Below are 24,906 nucleotides of genomic sequence, written 5' to 3'. Positions count from 1 at the left end.
TTAATGTAGATCAATAATATGTGCCTAGAATATGCATTTTAATTGTAGATGAGGCCGTTCTTTGTTTATTTCCATGAAAGTAATCTTGGTATATTTGGGTCCTGGACTGTTAATTAATCGATGAGTCAAGAAACGACATCGACGCATAATCCTTTACTCCCATCATATCTTTATTACATTCTTCCGTATACAAAAATACTTCACATTTTGGGAATGTAGAGAATTCAAATTATCGTGAACAATAACCGTGGTACATTTCTCAGCGCATTATTCAGCTGTCTAAAACACTCGTTTGCCCCCCCCCCCCCCCCCCTTCAGTTTCAACATATTAAATATAATTAAACTGCCACTACTGACAAAAAACCTTGAACTGTATTTTTACAGAATAACTTTGTATTTACAAATATAACTGGAACAGAACTACGCAATTATCTGTAGCTGGATTAACATGAGCAAAACGAAATTGACTGCCTGGACAGAATGATCTGTGTCTGCTATGGGGTCGTGTCTCTAAACTGTACTCAGCAGCTCTCTGTGTGAGCATGTGAGTGACCTCTGTATCAGATTTAGTCACTAGTCTTACACTTTTAACGCCGTTAAAAGTGTAAGACAAGTGCATCAAAGTAAAGGTGCAAAAAAGTGCCAAATAGCCCGTATCATCACGTTAGCTGTGCATGCACACACACACAGAGAAAGTCCTCTTCTCATCGTTCGATTGTTCCCATCAGAGGCTCCATGGCAGCGAGGAAGCAGGCTTCAAACTCCTGATCTGAGAAGCGAGCCACGGACTGACGCGCGTTGCGTCTGATCTGCATCCGAGTGGAGGCGGGCAGCGCTAGGATCCTCTCTATGGCCTCCGCGTAACCGTCCTCGTCATCAGCCAGAAAGCCTGTCTGGCGTCCTTCGAAAGGTACAACGATGTCCAGCTTGGGACCACCGGACTTGTGCGCCAGAACGATCTTCCCCGCTGCCATACACTCAACGATGCCTGGAGGAGAAAAAGAAGAGAGAAGATGCACTCTTGATATCGTAGAAATGAATCAAGACCATCTAAACGTAACCACTGCCTGATTATTTACCTATTCCAAAGTGCTCGTTCCACATGGTATGCAGTCCGATGGTGGCTGCTCCCAACTCTCTCTTCAGCTCCTCGAAGGGGACGTTCAGTTTAAACTCCACCCTGTCGCCCACGCCCAGCTCCTGGCACAGCCCCCTCAACATGAGCACCCTGTCCTCGTCTTCCTGGTTCCTGCATCCACCAATCAGAACCAGCTTCAGTGCCTCCCGTCCCCCCAGGCCCTCCCTCCTCCTGTCTAACGCCTTCTTGAAAGCTCTGATCTGCATCCGGTGGTCCTTCTCCGGCCTGAACTGCCCGATAGAAACGATCGTGTGGCACTTCCTGTCCCCGTCCTCCTCCAGCGGGACGTCCAAGAACGCGCTGACGTCGCAGGGTGGGTAGACCACACTGGTGCGGTTGGGAGCGCGCCACAGTGACAGGATGTGGTCGAGGGTCCAGGAGGAGTTGACCATGACGAGGTCGCTGCAGGAGCCGGCCATGCCGTAGAGCAGGGCGAGCAGGCAGTAGTAGACCACCTTGAACGCACTCAGGAACAGACTGTTGGTGACGTAGTCTTGGTTGTTGAACCTGGGACATTAACAGTTTGTGTTATTTGGGGGGTTAGAAAGAGATTTAAGTTTAGAATCACTGGTTTGATCTCTGTTTGTAACATTTTATTTATTACCTGGGGTTCCTCTCTCTCACTACAGACAGCATGTCAGTGCTGATGGTGGGGTAGTGAACGTAGCTCCCCACGCTACAGCCTCCCAAGTAGCGGAAAAGAGGCAGAGTGAAGGCGTAGCCCATGGAGTCGATGTAAAGGTCCGGGACAAACTCCGTCAGCGCCTCCCACCCAAGGAAGATGGAGCCCACACTCTGCCCCAGCAGGGTGAAGTGGGGAAACAGGCCGGGCTCCACAAGCAGCCGGTGCCTCAGGAACACAAACTGAACCGGGCGGGGGAGCACGATGTTGAAACGCCGCCGAGCCCCATCCAGGATCTGCTGTCCCGTCACACCCAGGTCCCCCGTGTACACCACAAAGTTGATGTCCGCGTACCTGCAGATTGATTGCACATAAGCAGCAGGTAGTTAGATGCCAAAAGCATTACCTACGCCACACCTCGTTTCGATCACTCATGTCCACTCTACTTCAAGATGCAGTTTTGAAAACGCAGTAAGTCAGTAACTAGTGAGCACAGAGGATCACAAAACATCATCAAAATGAATTCATCAGCATTACCTGCTCTGCAGTGCCCTGATAGCACACCAGAGCACCCTCTCTCCCCCACCCCCGGCATTGCAGTAGGGGTGGAAGAAGGCCACCGTGGGGCGGCCGTCCCGTGCCCGCCGAGCGTTCCTGCTGCTCTGAAGCCAGAAGCGCACCGCCAACACCAGCAGGACCAGGACGGCGCTCAGCAGCACACACAGGAACACCAGGGGGAGCAGCAACTTCCACAGCAATCTGAAACACAGAGATCCAACACAGTGAGTTATAGGTAATCAGCAAGCCCATTTTAGGGGAAGAAATGGGAGTGAACATGTATAAAAGCTATTGTGCTCACAAAATGGAAGGAAACAAGTTGATGCTTTTTAAAGATGTGCACATATTTGGCTTTCCTGAAGGTTGTCTCACAGAATTAAAGACTTTATGTACAAGTGCTGTTTTGATTAAAGACCCTTAAGCATTTAAAGCCGACATTACAGCAAAAGCTTAAGTGTAACCAGGGGGTATGAATGTTATTGTGACTTCAGGGGTGTTGCACATGTGCATAACGCATGAATAAGGCCATGATATGCGGTTTGAATGAATATTACTTATTGTAAAATATAATTAGACTGAAATAGACTGTGTGTTAGCTTGATAGGCTACAGGCTAATGTACGACTATAGCAAAGTGCTGCCTACTAATTATTTAATTATTATTTACGTTAAAAAGCTTGTTGTCCTTAGCAACACTAGCAGTCGTGACGTTGATTTTAGTAACCGTTAATAAACGTGTTGTCAATGGCAACACTAGCAGTAGTGACGTTAATATAGTAACCGTTAATAAACTTGTTGTCCATGGCAACACTAGCAGTAGTGACGTTGATTTAGTAACCGTTAATAAACGTGTTGTCCAGGGCAACACTAGCAGTCGTGACGTTGATTTTAGTAACCGTTAATAAACGTGTTGTCAATGGCAACACTAGCAGTCGTGACGTTGATTTAGTAACCGTTAATAAACGTGTTGTCCAGGGCAACACTAGCAGTAGTGACGTTAGACCAACAGGAAAACACGTTAGCGTTGAATAATGCGACACACAGCGACATATAACAGGGTAAGTACGCTTTCAAAATGAACACTTAACGTCTTGTAATACAAAAATAATAATAAACTAATATCTTACCTTGTTAATTCACACAGACAGAGGACCAACTGATCGTGGCCCGACATCTTTGCCCAGAGAAATGAAACAACCATCACTTCCTGCTCCTGTTTCCAACTTGTGTTTGTATTTGTGTGGCGCCACCCACAGGACAGGAGGAATCACTGCAGCGACCTTTAACTGATGAAAAGTAATATTGTAAAGTTAACATTCATTTAGGCACATGTAAATTACACAAATATCTAAACTACTCACAATATAGGACCAGCAATACCCTTACCTGCTGTCAGTCAGCGGTGATGGCTGACCTATGCCCTCGTCTTTCAAAAAAAACTAATGTTTAACTTCTAAATCAACACTGTTTGAATCAATAATGTGTCCCTATCCCCATGGTTTGGACAGACCGCTATCATTTCCAGTCTGGATCCTGACACCATGAAGACTCTGTTGATTTTGTTTGTTTTCTTGAATTTGGACAGACTCCTGAACACGGGACTCTGCGCGGAAACGCAGTAAGTTGATTTGAGGAAACTCGCAAAGCAGTATGTGTGTTTGTTATCTTCTGATGTGACTGTTTTCCACAAGGAAAGTCGGCTATGACGCATCTATGCAAACACACCCCCCCATGCCTCACTATATGTTGCGTTAACGCAGATGCAAACTCTATAGATCAATGACACCATTTTTTAACAAAGCTTCTTGGACTTAAACACCACACCTTTGTATTCTGACACAAATACAGTTGAATATATTGCGACGTATTTGTTTATGATTGCCACAGGGGGATCTACATCATTCACACGGGACACTGATTTACTGATTATGTTCTTTTTTATCCAGAGACCAACTTCTATCTATCACCCCGAAAACACAGGAACAAGTGGAAGTCTTGAAGAATGTTTCCACTCATTTTGAGGTAGAAATGAGACTTTTCTTCATCAGTGATTGCATCTCCTGTTTTGTCTTCCTTGTATGAATCATTATGTTGCATATTTTCTTCCAGACAGCCTTATGGCAGCCTGTGTCACCCCAGTACATCAAAGAGGAAACCGAGGTTCACCTGTTTGTTTCTGCAAACAGCTCAGAGACGGTCAAGGATCTGCTGCAGAAACACGCCATAACACACGAGTATGTTGCATATGTGAAACACACTCGTGAAATTAGTTTGGAAGTTTTCTTATTTACTTGTATGCTCTCTTTAGGGTGTTATTGACCAACACCCACGAGTTGATTGAGATGCAGACAAGGAACGACTCCACCGACCCCCGAAGCGGCTCTACTTTCTACGAGAGATATCACAGTCTGGAGGATGTATGCTTTGTATATTTACCCGTCAGATTCTACCTTCATAACTCTGAGTTTTTGTTGATTGTTTGTCAGAGAGGTGTTAATTGCACACATTTAACATTTTAAAGGTCCAATATTGAGCTCATTTCAGGTTCATACTTGTATTTTAGGTTTCTAGAACATGTTTACGTGCTTTAATGTTCAGAAAACACATGAATTCTGCAGATCTATTATTGGATAAACAGGACCCAACAGGAAAACCCTGAAACGGTCAAAGCCATTCTCATTGGCTCCTCGTATGAAAAGCGACCACTGTATGTTCTGAAGGTAAACGCCATCACCTGATACAGATGCTTGTTGATCATTTTGCATACATTCAGCACAAATGAATCCTTATTTTTGCTATTTAGAAGTATTTTAGTTGAACAAATCTATGTATAAAATAAGATAAATGAGGCCGTGTTTGTTCTTTGTTTTAAATGAAGTCTTTTTTTCTTAGTTGTCTCTGAATAACAGGCCGAATAAGAAAGCGATGTGGATTGACTGTGGGATCCATGCCAGAGAGTGGGTCTCTCCTGCTTTCTGCTTATGGTTTGTACAATATGTGAGTATATGTAATGCAGTATCAATAAAGGGGTAATGGCTTGCAGTAACATCATCGGGGCAGCTTCACACAGGTCTGGCACTGACATCAATGTCCTTTCTCGTGCAGTCTTTGTCATTTTACAAGCTAAACCGAGACCTTACTAATATCCTGGACAACATGGACGTCTACATCCTGCCTGTTATGAACCCTGATGGATACAAGTACACGTGGACAAAAGTAAGCATGCATACTTTGTGTGTGTTCTTAAGTGCTCGAGCGCTTGTAAAGGAAACAATTTCCACTGTGCTCATGATTTATTGTTTTTGTCTCAGAACAGGATGTGGAGGAAGAACCGCTCCGTCAGCAGGAACAGCAACTGCGTCGGGGTCGACCTCAACAGAAACTTTGATGCCAACTGGTGCAGTAAGTCTTCTTCTCACATTACAGCCCCCTGGTTTTTCATGAACGCATTAAAGGTCCCATATTTTGCTCATATTCAGGTTGTATTTTGGGTCTCTTCTAGAACATGTTTGCATGCTTTAATGTTCAAAACACATTATTTTTTTCATTCTGTCTGTCTGAATATACCTGGATTCTGAAACGCTCCGTTTGAGCGCCTGTCTCTTTAAGACGCCATCCTGAAAAAGCCCAGTCTGCTCTGATTGGTCAGCGTTTTACTGTATTCTCTGGGTCTCTGCACCATCATTGCTGCTGTGGAATGACTGTAACAGCACTGTAGCCGCACTTTCTACCTGTCTATAGTATATTTGTGACATCACAACTGTACAAAAGTCTTGACAATGCGTTAAAAGACACAGTTTCTGACTACAGACTGTGTGCATTTCTCATTTCATGTTTTGATACTTTCACAGTATTTATACAGAACCTTGTCCTGCTTAATGATGTGGTACCTCATATTTTACAATATGGGACCTCTAAACTCATTCTTCTGCTTATTAACTGATCATATATGAGTCACAGTAGCATCGATAAGGTAAAGTGATTCTGTGTCTTCCAGCGGAGGGAGCTTCTGATGAGCCCTGCAGTGAGATCTACTGCGGTGCGTTCCCCGAGTCAGAACCCGAGTCTGAGGCCGTGGCCAACTTTCTGCGCACTCACAAGGACTCAGTTCAGATTTACTTCAGCACCCACTCCTACTCTCAGATGCTGCTCTTCCCGTACTCCTGCACCTTAGAAGAAGCAGAGAACCACAAAGACCTGGTGAGGGTTTACAGTCGTAGCTCTCACATTCAGAGGTGTTTGAAAAGATCGTATTCTCCTACTTTTAACTGTTCTTTCTAAGGGTTTGTGTCTTTTCTTAAAAGCTTGAAATGGTTCAAGAGGCCGCCCAGAAGATCAGAAGATTTTACAGGAACAACTACAAATATGGTTCTGGAGCAAAGACGATATGTAAGTAAGACTTCTCTTTAAAGCAAAAACAGCGTGACGTGATTGTGTCACTTACAAAATATACATGTTTGTCATTGTGTGTTCCCCAGACTTGGCTCCTGGTGGCTCTGACGACTGGGCGTATAACCTTGGCATCAAATACTCCTTCACATTTGAGCTCCAAGACCGTGGGCGTTACGGCTTCCTCCTGCCACCGTCTCACATTGCTGGGGCGTGCAATGAAGCTCTGATCGCTGTGAAGACCATTGCGCTCAAAGTTATGGAGAAAACACAAGCGGCAACAGGTCCTCCTCAAACTGTCTGAGCAGTCACACCTGCCATTGAGTTCTTCATTTGAAACCATTTTTGTGAACATAAAGACAAAAACATGTGGGGAAACACTTACATAGAGAGTAGTTCCAATGAAAACTACATCATCATGCTACATCACAAAGTTATGAATAATGTTTGCTATCATTCTTGGCGAGAACAATATTATGGTTGTGTTATAGATGGTACTAATAATGTGTGCAGTCTTAATAAACATTCATGTACGATGTAATTTAATCTCATACAGCCGCTCTGCAATTACCTCTCTTTTTTCCTAACATGGGCCGATAAGACTCATTCGTTCTAAAATCCCATTCATTTAGATGTGAATTTGGATGATTGTTGCAAATGAAGTGAAGTGAAGCTAAGTTTTTAGATGATGGGTTCAGATCAAGCCCCCACCACAGTGACTTCCTGGTTGATCCAATATGGAAGTGCCAAAAACTGCAGTTCTCTGAGTGTCCACTAGGAGTAGTTTGCACAATAGAGCAGTTTCTCATTGACCCCCATGTTAAACAGGCCGATTTCACAGCATAATTAAACTTATTTAAGGCCTGGTACAAATAACATTCTAGTCTGTATGTTAAGGTCATATCCCCATGACAACAGTGGGGGGTGAATTTGTTTTGTACCAGACTGAGTTTTTATGTTATTGGGGTTTAAATTTTATAAATAATTAGGGGCACAGCCTCTTTCTCCCCTCGCAGAGAGCGTTCCAATGCTGTCTGGGGTTTTGTCCTACAACAAAGTTTAGTTTTCATTCAAAATGGCCGCCCCTTTGAGATAGGTGGGACTTTGGAGGTAACATTTTGGGCTATATCTTGGCTTGGGTAGGATGGAGAACAAAAATACTGACACGTCTCTCTTAATCTCAAGCCACTCTAGTAGCGAGGGGATTTTGAAGAAATTTGGAGATTTAAAAAAAATGGGGTACCCCTCTTACGTTTTTTTTAGGGGGTCAAATTTTCAGTGAATAGTCATCCCCACATCAAAACCACTGTTTGAGCGTAACAGGATGATGAGCGTTCACAGTTTTATTCTACAGACTAAGATATAGCCCAAAATGTTACTTCCATATTTGCATCTATCGGGCCGCCATTTTGAAGGAAATCTCAACATTGTCATGGATCAAAAATGAATACAGCGTTGGAAAGGCCACGCCGTGGAGGGACAAATGTACACCTCAGGCCTCTTAGGTGGATCCACCAGGGAGTGAGCCAAGGTTAAAAGTAAATTTTGGCTCAACCTTGGGGCCTTACAGGTAGATAACCCTCTACAGGAGAGCAGGTGTGCCACCCTGGGCTCAAATCTGTCAGGCAGCCTCGACACCTGAGACGCCAACCTAGAAGAAGAGCACACATCAAGCTCTTCCAATGGATGAATGATAATGCTAAAGATGCTGCTGCCCTTCCTCTCCTGAAGGAGTGACCAGTCGTGTAGTGGAGGGTATACACACCTCTTATTCTGGGAGTTTACAGTATACCCACCTTTAAGCCAGAAAGGCACTGGATTATAAAGGAGTTTGGTATCTTTTATTTCAGACTAATGGTGTCTCTTCTTTTTGCATGACAGAATAATAATTAGATGTACGTTTACCCACTCCTTTCATGGTTACATACTCATCTACCACGTAGTACCCCCACCTCATCAACTTCCACTGCACCACTGGGTGGGACCACATACACTTAAGAGACACTGAAACACCTGAGAGTAAAGAGAGAGGTGCGTTTTTCTGCATGTTTCAGTTCAATCTCAATAAAGAAATGCATAAATAAATGAATACAGGAATAAACAAACACATGCATAAATAAAGAAACATATAAATGAATACATAAAATGCTGAAGTAAATGAATAAATAAATGCATGAATATATGGGACCTCCTACCTCATTAACATATGGACACAGAAATAAATAAATGTAGGTGAACAGAAATGTAAGTATGAGTGTAAAGTATTTATTCATTTATACATTTATTTATGCATTGATGTATTATTTCATTTAAGGGACAGTGGAGACACTGTGTCCTGAGAAAATGTCACTTTATATCACTTTATATCATCACTGCATCACTTTATTTAGTTGTACTGTAACTTAGTCCAGTAAGAAATGCTGCTACACCTTTAACACTGTTATCACTTATCACTTATTTAGTTTGTACTTATTTTATTTCAATATGCTGCGAACTGCACGCTGCGTATTGTTGTATATTGTATAAACCTACGTTTAACCACATTGTCTGTTGCACTCTGTCAAATCTAGTTAATTTATTTGATGTTAGCTTTATTTTGATCTGATTTTGTTAGCTTATGGTTACTCTGACCCTTTCCCGTCTTTGCATTGAAACTGTTGCACAATAATAAATAAAAAATAAAGCTTCTTGAACTTGAATCTTGCATCTAACATGCAGTACCTGCTCTGGGGCAGTAGGGGGCGGTATGCGCTTTAAACGTTGGTTTGGCTCCGCCTTTAATAAGAGAGTAGAAGAAGAAGAAGAAGAAGAAGAAGAAGAAGAGGATGCACACCCTCCGCCAACATGAAGCCGCTCACGGCAGCCTCTGCCTTTGGTTTTATTAAAGAATAAGCCTTGTTTTATTTCTACAAGGTCTGAATCCACCACCTGAACTTAAGTAGATGAGACGCCGAACCAGTATATTGGGTGAGCCGGCTTTTTTACGTTTAACTGTAACACACTGTGGAGCAGCTACCGAAGGTGCCGTGAAGGCCTCACGCTAGCATAAAAGTCATTAGCTCCTCGGCTAACTAACTTTAGCATTATCATTCATCCAAGCATTTGCATGTTAGTTTGGGATATGCTGATACACATGTGAGAGCCGCAGGCAGACACGTCTATACATAACTATCTTTCAAGAAAGTTGCTCTATTAAAATATGTAAATAATAAGTATTTCATTTGTTCTCAACAAAGTGGAAGCGCCGGATCAATGACTGTTATTAACCTCCCTCAGCTGCAAATATAGGACTTTATGTTCTGCATATATATGACTTCATATTCTGCAATTATATGACTTTATATTCTACAAATATATGACTTTATATTCTGCATATATCTGCAAATATAGGACTTTATATTCTGCAAATATATGACTTTATATTCTGCAAATATAGGACTTTATATTCTGCATATATCTGCAAATATAGGACTTTATATTCTGCAAATATATGACTTTATATTCTGCAAATATATGACTTTATATTCTGCAAATATATGACTTTATATTCTGCAAATATATGACTTTATATTCTGCAAATATATGACTTTATATTCTGCAAATATATGACTTTATATTCTGCAAATATATGACTTTATATTCTGAAAAAAATGGGACTTTATAGTCTGCAAATATATGACTATGTTCTGCAAATATATGACTTTATATTCTGAAAATATGGGACTTTATTCTGCAAATATAGGACTTTATATTATGCAAATGTATGACTATTTATTCTGCAAATATAGGACTTTATAGTATGCAAATAGGGGACTTTATATTCTGCAAATATATGACTTTATTCTGCATGCCTTTTACTCCATTACTCCTCTACTACTGTTTATTTATTTTGTTAAATTGAAGGGATCATCATCATATTATATTACTGCTATTTCCCAGCCTGCGATCAATAAAGTATTTATATTCTCATATAAAATAACATTGAGTTGTAGTTGACATAAGAGGAAAAAATAAATAAATACTACTAATTATAGAGAAGGGGTTAGATTGAATAGGTTATACTTTTTCCTCCATTCCTTTTTTGAATATGTGATTTAATTAGTTTATTTGCAAATATATATATAAATATATATATTGTCTGCCCGCAGTGGTGTAATCATTTTTGCTTTGTTATTTTTGGTTTCTGTTTTAATTTCATTTACATATTGGAAATACGTTTTTATCAATCGTTCAACAAACTTTCTATTCATACTTATTTAACACCCTTGCTGAAGTCTTAGTGTGTGAGGAGTTTTATTGAATCAGAGGATTTACTCACTGAAGCGTTATATTTCTAGTCCTGCAGAATGTCCAAGATCAGGCGGAAGGTAACAGTGGAGAATTCAAAAACCATATCTGATAGCAGCAGCAGCACCACGACCAGCAGCACCAGCAACCCCTCAGCCCCCTCCCGCCGGCCTAGTGTGTTTGAAAGACTTGGCCCCAGCACTGGGAGTAATGCTGCTGATGTACGTATAACCTGTGCAAAATACTTGTGTCCTTTCAGCGCATGTTGCCTCATCTCACCAGACTCATTTGTATGCGTCTTTCAGAGTCACTGTAGAAACTGGCTGAAGACTGGTAATTGCAGTTACGGCAACACTTGTCGCTACACACATGGAACTCAGCCACGAGGCAAAGGATTTAGCTTTAGTCGGTAAGATCCCCGCTGTTATCCACATCAAAACAAGTGGCTTATTGTTTTCTAAAGCATCATATCACTGACCGACAACTTGTGTGTCTTTAATGGAGCAGGTCAGCCGAGAGACCCACAGGTGATCTGCGGGAGAGGATGAAGAATAAAAGACAGGATGTTGACCCAGAAAACTCCAAGCGAGACCTAGACGAGCCCGCATCCCCCACAGCCAGAGTGAGTCCTCTGCTCCTTATGTCTCTGCTTTGTAAAGAAATCTCGTTGAATATGCTGGAATTTAAATTATTCTGTAGCTGACTTGAATGTGAATCATTTTTTGAACTTGCACCTACAACACGTGGGTGTCATTCTAACATCTGTGTGTATCCACCCACAGCAGAGAGACTCCTCCAGAGGCCGACACAGGGAAAAGGAGGATATAAAAATCACAAAGGAGCGCACCCCAGCCAGTGAAGAAGAGCCCACAGAGTGGGAAACCAACCGTGAAGGTTAGCTAGTTTTGCTCACATTTTAAAGACCGCTCACTTGCACTAATACAAACTTCGAAGTTACAGATGCTAAGATTTGTCTCTGTGTTCTTGCTCCTTAAGACTCAGATATCGGTGACTACGATTACGAGTTGTCCCTAGAGATGAAGCGCCAGAAGATTCAACGTGAGCTCATGAAATTGGAGCAGGAGAACTTGGAAAAGAGGGATGAGATTTTCATCAAGAAAGATGAGACCCCGAGCAAAACAAGAGCCACGGCCATGCCAAAGGTAAGTGACCAGTTTCGAAGCTTAATGACTGTCAGTGGCTGAAAGTGCTGCGCTGAAGTAGCTGTCTGTACGAGGGACACTGATTTTAATTTCCACCTGATGTCGTGTGTCCATCAGGCCTCCCCCGAGCCGTTAAGCAATAAAGATTCACCCTCGCCCAGGAAATCCAGTAGATCCCCAAAACACAAAAGTGGAAATAAAGGAGGCTCTGGGAAGAAAGAGAAGAAGGCGCCAGCAGCCTCACCTGCTTCAGAATCTGTCAGGTAGGAGTCAAGGGCTGCTACATTCTACTCACCAAACTTCAGTGACATTGAGTAGGGGGCCTGGCCGTTTATCAGACATTGTCTATCCTCTTCCATCTAGGCCTTCCAAAGGGAGCCACAGCAAGAAGAAAGGGCCCCGTACCCCAAGTCCACCTCCACCAGTCCCTCTCGACCTTCCTGTGACAGGGAAGAAACACAAAGGCAAGCACAAAAACAAAGAGAAGTCTGAAGAGAAGCTGAAGGAGGCGAAAGATCGTGGGCGAGATGCAGAAAAACACAAAGAGAAGAAGGAAAAACGCAGGTAACGTGTGGCTCTAAGCGTTGGCGCAATCAGCCGACTCTGCCTATTCATGGTTTTTGTGGCTGTTCATGAAAGAATCTCTCATTTTGAACATAACTGTGATGTTTATAGGGACAGATCAGACAGTTCCACCAAGGCCAAGCGGTCAGTGACATCAGAGGAGCGTTCTGGTAGCATCTCATCTCCATTTAGGGGCACCTCACCCCCAGCCAGGAAGAAATCCACCTCTCCTAAAGCTTCGTCCCATAAGACCCCTGTACTGGCCTCCCCTCCTCGCAGGTGAGCATGTGTGGGCTGAGCTTATGTTCCAGGTCTTAGGTATTATTCGGTAATGATCATAGCAATATTGTACTTGAATGAGTAAATGCCAGTATAAAACCATGCTTTGCTGCTGCAGGTCACCCTCTCCTCCACGCCATCAACGTACCCCGACTCCTCCCCGCCACCACTCCCCTTCCTCCCACTCGGGTTCCTCGGCCCAGCGGCACTCTTCGTCTCCTCGGCGGCGCCGCTCATCCTCTCCCACCTACCACCGAGGCACAGCAGCCCCTGCCTCTGCCTCCCCCCCTCCGAGCTCCCGCCGGTCCCGGTCACCTCCCGCCTCCCACGACACCTCCTCGCCCCACCGACGATCTGACCGATCGAGCCCCAGCCAGCGTCACTCCAGGGGCCGCGAGAGGAGCCGTGGTGAAAGAGAGAGAAGCCCGCCTACTCAGGAGCGCAGACAAGAGCGCAGAGATGGTAACTTTTTGTTCTAGTCTTGTTTTTCTCAAGTCTCTGTTTGGTTTGATTAAATTAAATTTTAAATTACTTCTTTCATCAATTGGTAAGCTTTTTGCCTCTCTCTTATAAACAGAGAGCCGCAGCAAGCGAGAGAAGGAAAGCTTCCGCGAGGATCGGGACTACGACTCTGAGCAGGTGTCATCACGGGACACTCGCGACGACCGGGAAACCAGAGAGGCCCGGGAGCGGCGGGACGCTCGCGACCGAGGAAGGGAAACAACCAGAGACTCTCGTGACCATCGAGACAACAGGGATGTTAAGGACTCCAGAGAGAGCAGGACAGAGACCCGCTCCAGTCGAGAGTCGCCGGAGCGGCGTGACCGCGAACGGGAGCGAGAGAGGGACCGTGAGAAGGAGAGGGAGAAGGACAGAGAGCGAGAAAGGGAGAGGACAGACACCCATAGGAAGGAGGAACCAGCTCAGGAAGACAGGAGTTACGGGAGAGGTCATGGACGTGAAGATGGAGGGAGAGCTGAAGGAAGGACGGAGAACAGGACCGACAGAGCTGAGAGGAACGGACGAGGGAGAGGGCGTGCTAATGAAACATCTGACAAAGGTAAACACAGAGTTACATTCACATTAAATTTGCTTAAAGCACACTGCTGTGATCTATAGCTCCTGTATAACCAATATTATGATCACAGTGTGAGTCTTTTCCCCCTCTGATGTATCCTTTTATCTTCTTTCAGGCTCAAACAGAAACTCTCGCGGCTCCCAACTGGAAAGCAGCCATGACAACTGGGAGTCACGGAGCAGCGCGGTGCGAGAGCGGAGCGTGGAGAGGAGCACAGATCGCAGCGCTACTGAAAGAAGCTCTGAGAGGGGTTCAGACCGAGATCGCTATGAGGGTGACAGGAGAGGGGAGCAGACCCGAGACTCCTCGTACGACAGGAGAGGAGGGCATGGAGAGCGAGATCGCAGAGACAACCGAGAGAGAGGTGAGGGTTTGCTTTATTCTAAGCCTGTACAATATATATTATATTATATTATATTATATTATATTATATTAGTTTGGCTAAGCTTTTTAACTTTCTCTTTTCCCAGATCAAAGAGCAGCCTCCCCAAATAGACACCAGGGGAGATCAGAGGAGTCTGAGAGGGAGGAGAGGAGGGATGATCGCAGGACGGATAGAACAGAAGAGAGACGAGATGACAGGACCCGGGACCGAGAAAGAGAAAGGGAGAGGGACAGGGAGCGGGAGAGAGAGAGGGAGAAGGAGAAGGACAGGGAGCGAGAGAGGGAAAAGGAGCGGGAGAAGGAGGCCGAGAGGGAACGGGCCAGAGAGAGGGAGCGGGAGCGGGAACGAGAGAGGGAGAGAGAGCGAGAGAGGGAACGGGAGCGCGAGGAGCGGGAGAGAGAGAGGGAGAGAGAGAGGGAAAGAGAGAGGGAGGAACGGGAGAGAGAAAGGAGGGAGAGGGAGAGAGAGAGGGAGCAGCGGGAGAGAGAGAGGCAGCGGGAATGGGAGGAGCGAGAGAGGGGGAGAGAGGAAAGGCGGGAAAGGAGAGACGACGTCAGGGATGACCGGACCGTTAGAGACACCCGAGATGACCGCAAAACAAGGCATGTATCAGCCCATCCTTTCATTAATATCACTCTTTTTTTTTTACCTCTTTTACATGCTGCAACATTATCCAAACTATTCGGGATTATAGTGAACCATGTCCTAGACTAATTTATAAGACATTCTTTCTGTTGAAACGCAATGATGTGTTATAATTCTCTTCTCTCCCTTTAGTCGTAAGAGGCCCAGGGTGGAGAGCAGCCCAAGCCCCCGAGCCTCGCCTAAGCGAGCAACTCGGGACCTCAGTCCGGCAGACAGCGACGGCTACAACAGCGCGGAAGAAAAAAGTGAGCGCCCAATTGGCCGAGGGCAGGCCAAGCTCCACCCACAGCCCCTCCTCCCCAGCCCAGTGTGTCCGCCTCCATTGGACAGTAGGGAAATTATTTTTGCAAGGACACACTCCTATTTATTGGGGACATGCAGTGTTTATCATGCCACAGCAAATATGTCCAATATCAACTGGAAAGCCCAGCAATGGCCCAGAGAAGCCGTGTGTGATCTGACTGTTGGTACAAGTACTGAGTTTGGTTATGTGACTGTTCATGTGCAGGTGCTGACAAAAATCGCCTGCTGAGCCAGGTGGTGCGGCCCCAGGAGCCCTTATTACGTTCTCCACTGAGGGCTGCCCCATCCGACGAGAAGCCCAGTCACTGGAAGGACGAGGAACGCAGAGTAGCCGGGGACAAAAGGGAAGCACGCAGCCGCCATGACGAGCCGGAGACTCGCGGGGAACGAAGCAGAGGAGGCGAGCGGCGAGGAGAGCACCTTGCAGACAACCCGCCTGACTCCCGTAGCAGAGGCAGAGACCTACGAGAGTCCACTCCACCTCCCCCACCCTCAGCCCTCGCCACTGCAAGCGAAGACAGAGACACCGCTGGCTCCCAGTCCCATGAAGAGGGCAAAAAGAAGACAAAGTCGCAGAGGAAGGGTTTGAAGAAGGGTCGGAAAGAAGAGGAGGTTGTTGGTGGCAGCAGCCTGGCTGGTGCAGGAGATCGTTTCAACCCAGAGCACCCAACCAGCGGTCCTACAGATGGACCTCCACCCACACACTCGCCCAGGAAAGGTGCAAAGAAGAAGGCACTTGACAGAAAGCGGAAAAGAGAAGGAGAATCTGATCTCTCTGATGAGGATACATCTGCTCCTCAGCCACACAATAAGAGGAAGAGGGGTCCTCGGACGCCACCGCCCTCATTGAGGCCTGATCATCGTGCTACTGGAGGCAACACAGAGCCGTCTCCACTGTCCAGAATGGACAATTTCAGTGACTGGTCAGATGAGGAGGTCACAGACCGAGCAGGACTGGAAGTGCAAGCGCCGCTGGCTCCTGTCGAGAGGGCTCCTGCTGAGCCTCTTAAGAGAGCCGCTGGTCCCAGAGTGGGCAGGGAGCGGTGCAACCCTCCTCCCATCGCCCCTCTGCTCCCTCAAGATCCTCCTATGTTGCTGCCGACTCTGACTCCACAGCCCCTCATGTCACAGCCCCTGCTCCGCAAACTTCCCCCGGAGCCGACGCGCAGCAGCAGCATGGGGAGCAACCAGAGCCGCACGTCATCCAGACGCCTGCGATCACCCTCCAACGAGTCTGCCCATCGAGAAGACCCCCAAGGCGCACGACCCCGTCGGGGCAGGCTGCAGGGCAACAACTCTCGGGACAGAGAGAGAGAGAGGGAAAGAGAGCGGGAGAGGGAGAGGCCGGTCGTGACTGAACCTCCAGGGGCCGAGAGGAAGTCTCGAATCGACCAGTTGAGGAGAGGAGAGCCCAGCCGCAGCACCTCTTCAGGTAGACACACAAATATCTTGACACTTCTTTGCTGAACATGCACATACATTTTTTTGTAACCTCTACATGAAGGATCATGCTTATTTAAAACGATGAACTCTGATCCCAGCCTGACTTGTATCTGTCTCACTTATAGACCGGCAGGATTCCCGCAGCCACAGCTCCAGGCGCAGCTCACCTGACTCTGAGAGGCAGGCCCCGTCCAGGTCCCGCGCCGGCTCTTACGACAGCAGAGAACGGGAGAGAGACAGAGAGCCATTTGAGCGGGAACGAAAGGACCTCAGGCCTCAGCCGCCGCAACAGCAGCAGCAGCCGCCCCTTCTCCTCCAGCAACCACTACAACAGCAGAGAGAATGGGAGCCCGAACCTAGGGACTGGCCGAGCAGGGGACGGGAGCCCCTGCTCATGCGTCCTGGCAGGGAACCTCTCCTGAGGGAGCGGGATCTCAGGGACAGGGAACGCTTACTCCCCGATGGACTCATCCAGCAGCACGAACGGGAGCGTGAAAGAGAGCGAGAGAGGGAGCGGGAGAGAGACGGCAGAGGGGAGCGAGGCGGAGATCGAGAGAGGGAGAGGATGATGATGATGGACCTGCCACCTCACGGGGACCCCAGGGCTCCCGGACGAGGGGACCTGCGGGTCGACATGAGAGGTGAACTGCGAGGGGACATCATAAGACAGGAGAGGGGCGACTACGAGCCTCTGCTGCCAAGAGAAGCCTTCAGCACTCTAGAGCTGGAGAAAGCGAGCAACAGTCACCATCTCATGGGAGAGCAACGGGAGCCGGAGAAGACAGACAGCATCGACGGTAAGAAGATCAAAACATTTTATATACCTCCTTTCTTTGCGAATCATCAACATGGATGTAAAGGAATCTTTGTGTGCTGTGTTCTCAGGAGACGATGATGGGAAAGAAGACGATCAGTCAGTCGCATCTGTGGGAGAGGAGTATGAACCAATCAGTGATGATGAGCTGGATGAAATTCTGGCTGACAGTCAGAAAAAAGAGGATCAGCAAGATGATGAGAAAATTACAGGTACCAGGAAATACCATGGAAATGGACATGTTAAGCCTTCCTTTCAATTTAAAAAAATGTCGTCTGTCTAAATGAAAGCTCTCTAGACAAGTCTAATATGCCATGTGTCGACAGGTCCCCTGGATGTCATTGATGTCGACTGGTCCAGCCTGATGCCCAAACAGAAGCAGGAACCGCGGGCAGCAGGGGCAGCGCTGCTCCGCTTCACCCCAGGGGCCGTGCTTCTCAGGGCGGGCATCTCCAAGCGACTTGCTGGGCCTGAGCTCATGGAGCAGGTCAAAGAGGTGTGCAAGTCCGAGCTGGATGACCCCAAAGGTTAGAGTTTTGTCATCTTCAGCATTTCACATCAGTGCTTCTTCTTCTAGCTTTCCTTATGATTCCTTTATTTTATTTTAATAAGTAAGTGATATGATGACATTATTTAAATGTGACAGTTTGTACAGTATGTATTCGCTATCTTGAATTCTGTTTAGTTGAACTGAGTTAAGTCTGTTTTGTGTTATCCATCCATGGAAAACTTTTGTCTACCCTTTCCTGCCAGATGCTGACAAGATGTTTGAGCATGACCTGGGGGCCCTGAATATGGCGGCCCTGAACAGGCGGGTGGAGAGGGCGGGTTTACTGAGAAACCTCGGGCCCTGCTGCAAGGCCCTATGTGCCCGCAGAGACTTCGCAATCCGCCGGCAACTGTTAAAAAATGACAAGGTAGATGTCGTCCAATCACTGACAGGAGAATGAATTTAATACTGAAGTTCCTTTGTGTCGGTGTTGCAGCTTCTCTGGACGCCGTTTACTCACGCTGACTTTACACTTACACCGTTAAGGGAGATGTTTTTAAGTCTACCTCTCCTTCTTTAGGGCCTAACCAAGCAGTACCCCACTACGCCTGTGGTGGACACCGAGCTGCTGCAGATGAGCATGCGTCTCTTCAGAAGGACCATGGCCGGCCAGGCCTCCGGCCCAGAGAGGCCTGATGGTGGGTCTGCACCAGCAGCCGAGGCCGCTCCATCCGGTAGTAAGCCTGAGGTGTGTGTGTCCTGAAAGTAATGGGTATAATGAGTCAAACACATGAAAGTGAACACCTCTAACTCTCTATGACTCTGTCCCATTTCATCTCATACATAGCCTTTTCAGTCATGAGAGGAAATATTGTGAATTTTACTCCGTTATGCTTTACATGTTTTGCAAGTGCTGTGCCATAGACTACTGGACATTTTAGCCTATGGAGGTGGTGTAATAAACCATGTATGAGAAGCATAAAACACACCTAAAGTTCTTTCATGTTTTTTTTTTGTGCTTTACAATGTTTTAGAGCAGCTTTTTAATTGTCAACTTCACCTGCCTAACCAAGTTTAAATGTTTTGTTTTGGTATATTGTGCATTGGTTACTACGACTGCATTAAAATGGTTAGATGTTGATTTTTGTAACGGGTCTGTGTGACTGTTCAGCCTTCAAATAATGTGACACTTGATGTTGTTACTATTTTTGTTTACATCATATTACAAAATATATCTGCAGGACAAATATATAGCATTTGCTGCAGAGTGTTACTGACCAACGACACCTAAACATCCTGCAGGGACTTGAATGAACGTTTCTCATGAATAAGCACTGCCAAACTATTCTTTCATTGAATGTAATTTGTTCTAATTGTTAGTCTCTGGAAACAGTATTGCTTGATGTGTTTGTTTTGAATGGTTTGGCAATGTCTACCTGAAATGAACTGAAGTGAATGCAGAGCACACTATAGACTGCAGAGTACCAGATCTCCCAGAACACTGCCATGTGGAATTCCTCTCCTAAACGTTCACCAGCCCACTCCGTCCAAAAAGGAGCCAAAATGTTCCCAATAGGAAAAGACAAACGCTTAGATTTTTTTTTTTTAAATGACTGAAAGGATAAGTTATTTGAACTTCCAGTGGTTGACCATTCAGAGTCACAATAAAAGACTTGTACAGGTGGATAAACTAAGCCTCCGGGATGTTGTTGTATCAACACTCTTAGTTCAACAAGTGACATTTGAAAAAAAAGCAGGTTGTGCATGCTGTGAGTGCTTGGACACATTCAATGGACACACCAGCTTCAATGAACAGCTTAAAGACCACAATAAGAATGGAAAGCGGCTGTTATCTTAGAGCCCTGGATTCAACATGACACCTGCAACCGTGACGTGAAAGCTGAGTGACATTACACACCTGAAGAGAATGAGTCCTGACGCCGCTCAGCGCTTTTCCTACTACATATTTATTTTGTCTAAGGTTCAAGGTCAATTTTAAAATGTGCAAGTAATATCTGGTTTCACTCTGTATTTTTTTACTGTAAAATAAATGTAGAAGAACGTTTTTACATTTTGCCAAATAAGGGAGATCTGGGGACCTGAAGGAATTCAAATGTAGTGCTAGTTTATGGAGATTATCACATTAACTTCCCACAGTGAGTTATGAGGACAGCCATTAAATGCAAGCTTCTGCATTTTGAGGTAAGTGCTGAATTTGACACATAACCACGACCACTTAACTTTGACAGTACGTCTGATCGAGGAAAGATGTAATATGTAAATAGAATTTTAGAATTTTTATAATGGTATTAAAACATGTTTCGGGCATTACTTCTTAGGATACCTATTAGCTGAAGACAAAAATGGAGCTGGTGTATCGGCTGTATGTACACCTCAAAAACCCAACAAATACAATATGTATTGTGAGTGCTTGAAATGCACCTTATCTTTTCAAAGCCTTGTACAATTTGATTCTTTGTGTGTGTGTCGTACAACTACAATGTCCCTTCACGATATATACAACACATGGCAGCGGACATTCTTGTTCAAAAGAAAAACATAACTACTGTAAACCACATCCTACACACATACCTAAACAAAAGAAGCTGGCATATGCAGAGTAGAGACATAAAACAAAAATACTGTCCATACAACAGTTATTTTATCTTTATTGATCCCGTTGGGATGATTCCAGCGAGGAAATCACTTTGGTAGAAAATAAGAAGGTATAAAAAGATACAGTATAAGATAAACAAACTCTGAGCTACATAAATATATAGGAAGTAAACAATAAACTGTTAGATAAATATAGAAGGTAAATAATAGTAAACAAACTTAGTCAAATATAGAATGTAAACAATAAACTTAGTGAAATATAGAAGGTAAACAATACTGTCAACAATAGACAGTAAACAGACTGAGCTAAATAAATGTAGGAAGTAAAATGATAGTCAGTAAACAATAAACTTAGTTAAATATAGAAGGTAAACAATACAGTAAACAATAAACTCTTAGTTAAATATAGAAGGTACACAGTAGACAGTAAACAATAGACTCTTAGTTAAATATAGAAGGTAAACAATAGACAGTAAACAATAGACTCTTAGTTAAATATAGAAGGTAAACAATAGACAGTAAACAATAAACGCTTAGTTCAATATAGAAGGTAAACAATAGACAGTAAACAATAGACTCTTAGTTAAATATAGAAGGTAAACAAGACAGTAAACAATAAACGCTTAGTTCAATATAGAAGTTAAACAATAGACTAAGTTAAATATAGGAGGTAAACAATAAACAAACTGTTAAATATAGATGGTAAACAAACTGAGCATAATAAATATAGGAAATAAAACAATAACAGTGAACAATCAACTCTAAGTTAAATATAGAATGTAAACAATAGACAGTAAACAGTAAACTCTTAGTTAAATATAAAAAAATTGTAATAAGGATACAATTAAAATCAAATTCACGGAAATGAAATGATTGCACTTAGGTGGTGACCAAATTGCAGTTGTTGCACAAATGGAAAGAAAAGTGTCCAGGGGTGTTGGAGCAGCGCGTCCCTAATATTTAAATTATTTTAAATATCCAGTTTTTTTAAGTGATTTTCATGTTATGTCTCTTTCTGCTCACACACTGGCAAACGTTTGTCCTCGGGAACCCTTAACTCGCGCGTGTTGTTGACGGACATCTTATCAAACGCACCGGTTTCCTTTACCCACAGTCCTCTGCTTTGAGTCCGTCCTTCCGACTTCCGCCTCAACTACGAGCCGAAGTGAGTATTTTTATCGGGAATTATATTTCTACAATCTATCGCCATCCTGCGTTATTAAAGACACATCTGACATCTCACTTCATCTAAACACACATATAAGTGTTGTATTGTCCTTTATAACAGGTTTTTAATGTAGTTTGACTTATTTAAAGACATTTATAAGCGAACAACGGTACGGCATTGACTCGGGCGGGTTAGCCTCAATTTCCCTGGCTGTCCAGTGCCCATTTTCTTTGAGCTAGACACGTTGTTTCTAACGTGAAGCACCAGTACTAGTTAAGGTTGCTATTTCTACTGTACATAAAAGTTTTAGCATGCAGGCTAGTTTGGGTTGAGTTATATCGTTGGCGCAACCTAGCTTAATGCTAACGTTAGACTTGTCTGGTGTATCAAAGCGGTGCCGGGTTCAAGTCCCGAAGTTAAGCCGTTGGTGCTGTTTTTTCCAAGTGCTTACGTGTACACTAAATGTTGACACAACCATATGCTCAAGCAGAAATGTATTCATGTACTTTCTAGATGGCCCCAACCAAGAAAGGAGAGAAAAAGAAGGGGCGTTCAGCCATCAACGAGGTTGTGACCAGAGAGTACACCATCAACGTCCACAAGCGCATCCATGGAGTGTAAGTGCAATCAGTTCGTGTTGAGTGTGTTATGGTACATGCATCACATTTCACAGGTCTTTATTCACAGTACTGTTCACAGATAAGGGGAAATGAAATAACTGCTTGGTTGTCATAATGAACATAGATTTAATTGGTAAACAATTAAACACAACAGTTAAACAGTTTTAGCTGTCAGTGCGAAACATACACATTTTCAAGATAATACACTTTTGCAATTCTCCAATAATTAAATACTGATTCAATATTTGCAACTGCAGCATTTACTTAGGTTATGTAATTGCCTGTTCTGAATTCCCAGGTAGGGGTTGTTGAAATAGTGTCAGAAGCTGGGTTTGCACAGCTTGTTTTTTTTTCACAGAAAAAACACCTGTATGGTGCCTTTTTTTATTAACATCATAATTAACCTGAGATCTGAAATGATCCCACAATTGAGATTTGAATGACAGGAAGACGTCTGCAAGCTCTGGCTTCATGTTGTCGTTCGGCATATAGTTCGTTAGCCATCGATCCACACAAACACTTGCGCCGTGCGGGGCGTCCTCTGCTACAGCTATGATGCCCGCTCTGCTACTCTCACTCGCTGGCTGCTACTGCGCACCACGCTGCACACATGCAAGCCAAGCCGGAGGCTAAACGGTCAGGGGGAACGCTGACATCAAGTTTTAATATCTGCACGAGAATTCAGACTGGACATTCGCCTTATTAACACTGTATGCCACATTTACGGATTGCAGTCCACCGCTGTACCCGCTCAGAAGTGCCCGTTCCGTGACGGTTCGGTACGAATGCGTGTATCGTTACACCCCCTGACAACAGTTTTGTTTGCATAATTGTCAGTATTGCGATTTATCACATTTATTGATGGTGTTTTCTCCTTGTAGGGGCTTCAAGAGGAGGGCTCCCCGCGCCATCAAGGAGATCCGCAAGTTCGCCATGAAGGAGATGGGAACTCCCGATGTTCGCATTGACACTCGCCTCAACAAGGCAGTGTGGAGCAAGGGTGTCAGGTGAGATGATACCTTCACTACTCATATCTGAGAAAAACGCACAGCAAACTTGGTTGTAACAATCTGTTGAGGTTTGTTTTTGTTTGCTTTTCATAAAACCAAATTAATGACTGTCCATAAATATAAAGGCAACTGTGTGCTTTTTTTAAAGCACTTTGTAGAATATTTTTTTTTCTGATTCAAAACTGCTTGCAGATGTTGCATGTTATGAGGAAAAACATCATCCTCAGATTAGGATATCCTGTATTGTGCTATTACAAGATATGTGTCAGCTTTTAAGAACATTGGGTTTTCCCTGACAAGGAAACAAGGCTGACATCTCATATTTGTGGTTAGAAATGTTTTTTTACACTTCAACTCTAACATGTACATTAGATTGGAGTCATGACATGTGCTGAACACTGTAAAAGTTGCATTTAGTGAAGATTATAACCATCAAACTTTGCTGTGCAGGAACGTGCCATACAGGATGCGCGTACGACTGTCCAGGAAGCGTAATGAAGATGAGGACTCTCCCAACAAACTGTACACCCTGGTCACATATGTTCCTGTCACCACATGCAAAGGTAAATATGCTACCGGCTGATCTGTCATTCACCTACTGAAGCAACAAAGACATTTCATTAATCTTTCCAACCTCCTTTTCCAACAGGTCTGCAGACAGTCAATGTTGATGAAAACTAAACTCTGCAAGTCGAATAAATAAATGAAAAGGACCTCTTTGTCTTGTGTTTTTATTTCTATTTTTGTACGTAGCTGTTATATTAGGGGTGATATTTGGATAAATGGTTATCATTGCAGAGCTATGTACATGGAAATACTGTTTACCCTTTTAATGTGCTTAGGTGCAGTCCTTTCATTTTTGTAAAAAAAAAAAACATCATTTCGACAGACAGCATATCCAGTTAAAATTTATCAACATTTACCTCTGATGCACATTGAGTACTATGAATACATTGGATAATGTCCATATCTGAAAACAGGTCGATGACTTGACTAAGCACTTTTTGCTTAATAAAAAAGCTCCATAATATACTTACCACATTAGCAGTCCTCAATGCAAAGTGTTCAAGAAGACAAACAATATGCTATTGTTGTGGAAAGTAAGTCTAAAACAACTTTCTTCAGTGTAAAATGATAGGAGCAGTCTTTTCTATGCATTTCATTTAAATTTGTTTCAGGGTTAGGGTTCACTCGTAATCTAGTAACTGAAAGGGAATTAATAAGTGATATCCCAATGCCTTTGAACAAATTTGAGATGTTCACTGGGGGTAACTTGAATGCAGGCCTTTTAGCCATGTGTTGGGAGTATTTTCACATACTGTCACCATGCAACAT

At 44.2% G+C, this 24,906-nt stretch overlaps 4 protein-coding genes across 4 annotated transcripts; 3 read left to right on the top strand and 1 right to left on the bottom strand.

Annotated features, from left to right (window-relative positions):
• Nucleotides 1–443: 443 nt before the first annotated feature.
• Nucleotides 444–3,491, bottom strand: alg11 (ALG11 alpha-1,2-mannosyltransferase; the record flags this gene model as incomplete). Its single annotated transcript, XM_083937664.1, has 5 exons — nucleotides 444–988; nucleotides 1,080–1,645; nucleotides 1,743–2,114; nucleotides 2,298–2,519; nucleotides 3,445–3,491. 5 exons carry the CDS (start codon nucleotides 3,489–3,491, stop codon nucleotides 705–707), a joined length of 1,491 nt encoding a protein of 496 aa, XP_083793790.1. The 3' UTR covers nucleotides 444–704.
• Nucleotides 3,492–3,858: 367 nt separating this feature from the next.
• On the top strand, nucleotides 3,859–7,010 carry cpb2 (carboxypeptidase B2 (plasma); the record flags this gene model as incomplete). Its single annotated transcript, XM_083938008.1, has 11 exons — nucleotides 3,859–3,935; nucleotides 4,264–4,339; nucleotides 4,427–4,551; nucleotides 4,626–4,734; nucleotides 4,936–5,037; nucleotides 5,210–5,314; nucleotides 5,423–5,533; nucleotides 5,629–5,719; nucleotides 6,315–6,517; nucleotides 6,622–6,706; nucleotides 6,796–7,010. 11 exons carry the CDS (start codon nucleotides 3,859–3,861, stop codon nucleotides 7,008–7,010), a joined length of 1,299 nt encoding a protein of 432 aa, XP_083794134.1.
• A 2,523-nt stretch (nucleotides 7,011–9,533) lies between these two features.
• Nucleotides 9,534–19,296, top strand: zc3h13 (zinc finger CCCH-type containing 13). The gene is made up of 20 exons (XM_083937716.1): nucleotides 9,534–9,673; nucleotides 11,044–11,214; nucleotides 11,299–11,402; nucleotides 11,501–11,615; nucleotides 11,776–11,887; nucleotides 11,990–12,156; nucleotides 12,274–12,419; nucleotides 12,520–12,720; nucleotides 12,832–12,999; nucleotides 13,118–13,461; nucleotides 13,577–14,059; nucleotides 14,193–14,441; nucleotides 14,548–15,064; nucleotides 15,240–15,436; nucleotides 15,616–16,842; nucleotides 16,979–17,650; nucleotides 17,739–17,879; nucleotides 17,994–18,194; nucleotides 18,421–18,584; nucleotides 18,738–19,296. The coding sequence occupies exons 2-20, from the start codon at nucleotides 11,053–11,055 to the stop codon at nucleotides 18,918–18,920; spliced, it is 5,553 nt and encodes a 1,850-aa protein (XP_083793842.1). The 5' UTR covers nucleotides 9,534–9,673; nucleotides 11,044–11,052; the 3' UTR covers nucleotides 18,921–19,296.
• Nucleotides 19,297–21,890: 2,594 nt separating this feature from the next.
• rpl31 (ribosomal protein L31) lies at nucleotides 21,891–24,284 on the top strand. Its single transcript, XM_083938122.1, has 5 exons — nucleotides 21,891–21,938; nucleotides 22,455–22,558; nucleotides 23,443–23,568; nucleotides 24,022–24,134; nucleotides 24,221–24,284. Exons 2-5 carry the CDS (start codon nucleotides 22,455–22,457, stop codon nucleotides 24,250–24,252), a joined length of 375 nt encoding a protein of 124 aa, XP_083794248.1. The 5' UTR covers nucleotides 21,891–21,938; the 3' UTR covers nucleotides 24,253–24,284.
• The last annotated feature ends 622 nt before the right edge of the window (nucleotides 24,285–24,906 follow it).

Source organism: Echiichthys vipera (genome assembly GCF_963691815.1).
Source record: "Echiichthys vipera genome assembly, chromosome: 23".
NCBI classification, from domain to species: domain Eukaryota; kingdom Metazoa; phylum Chordata; class Actinopteri; order Perciformes; family Trachinidae; genus Echiichthys; species Echiichthys vipera.
The sequence above is the reverse complement of the archived record's forward strand: the minus strand, read 5'-3'. Positions and strand labels throughout refer to the sequence as shown.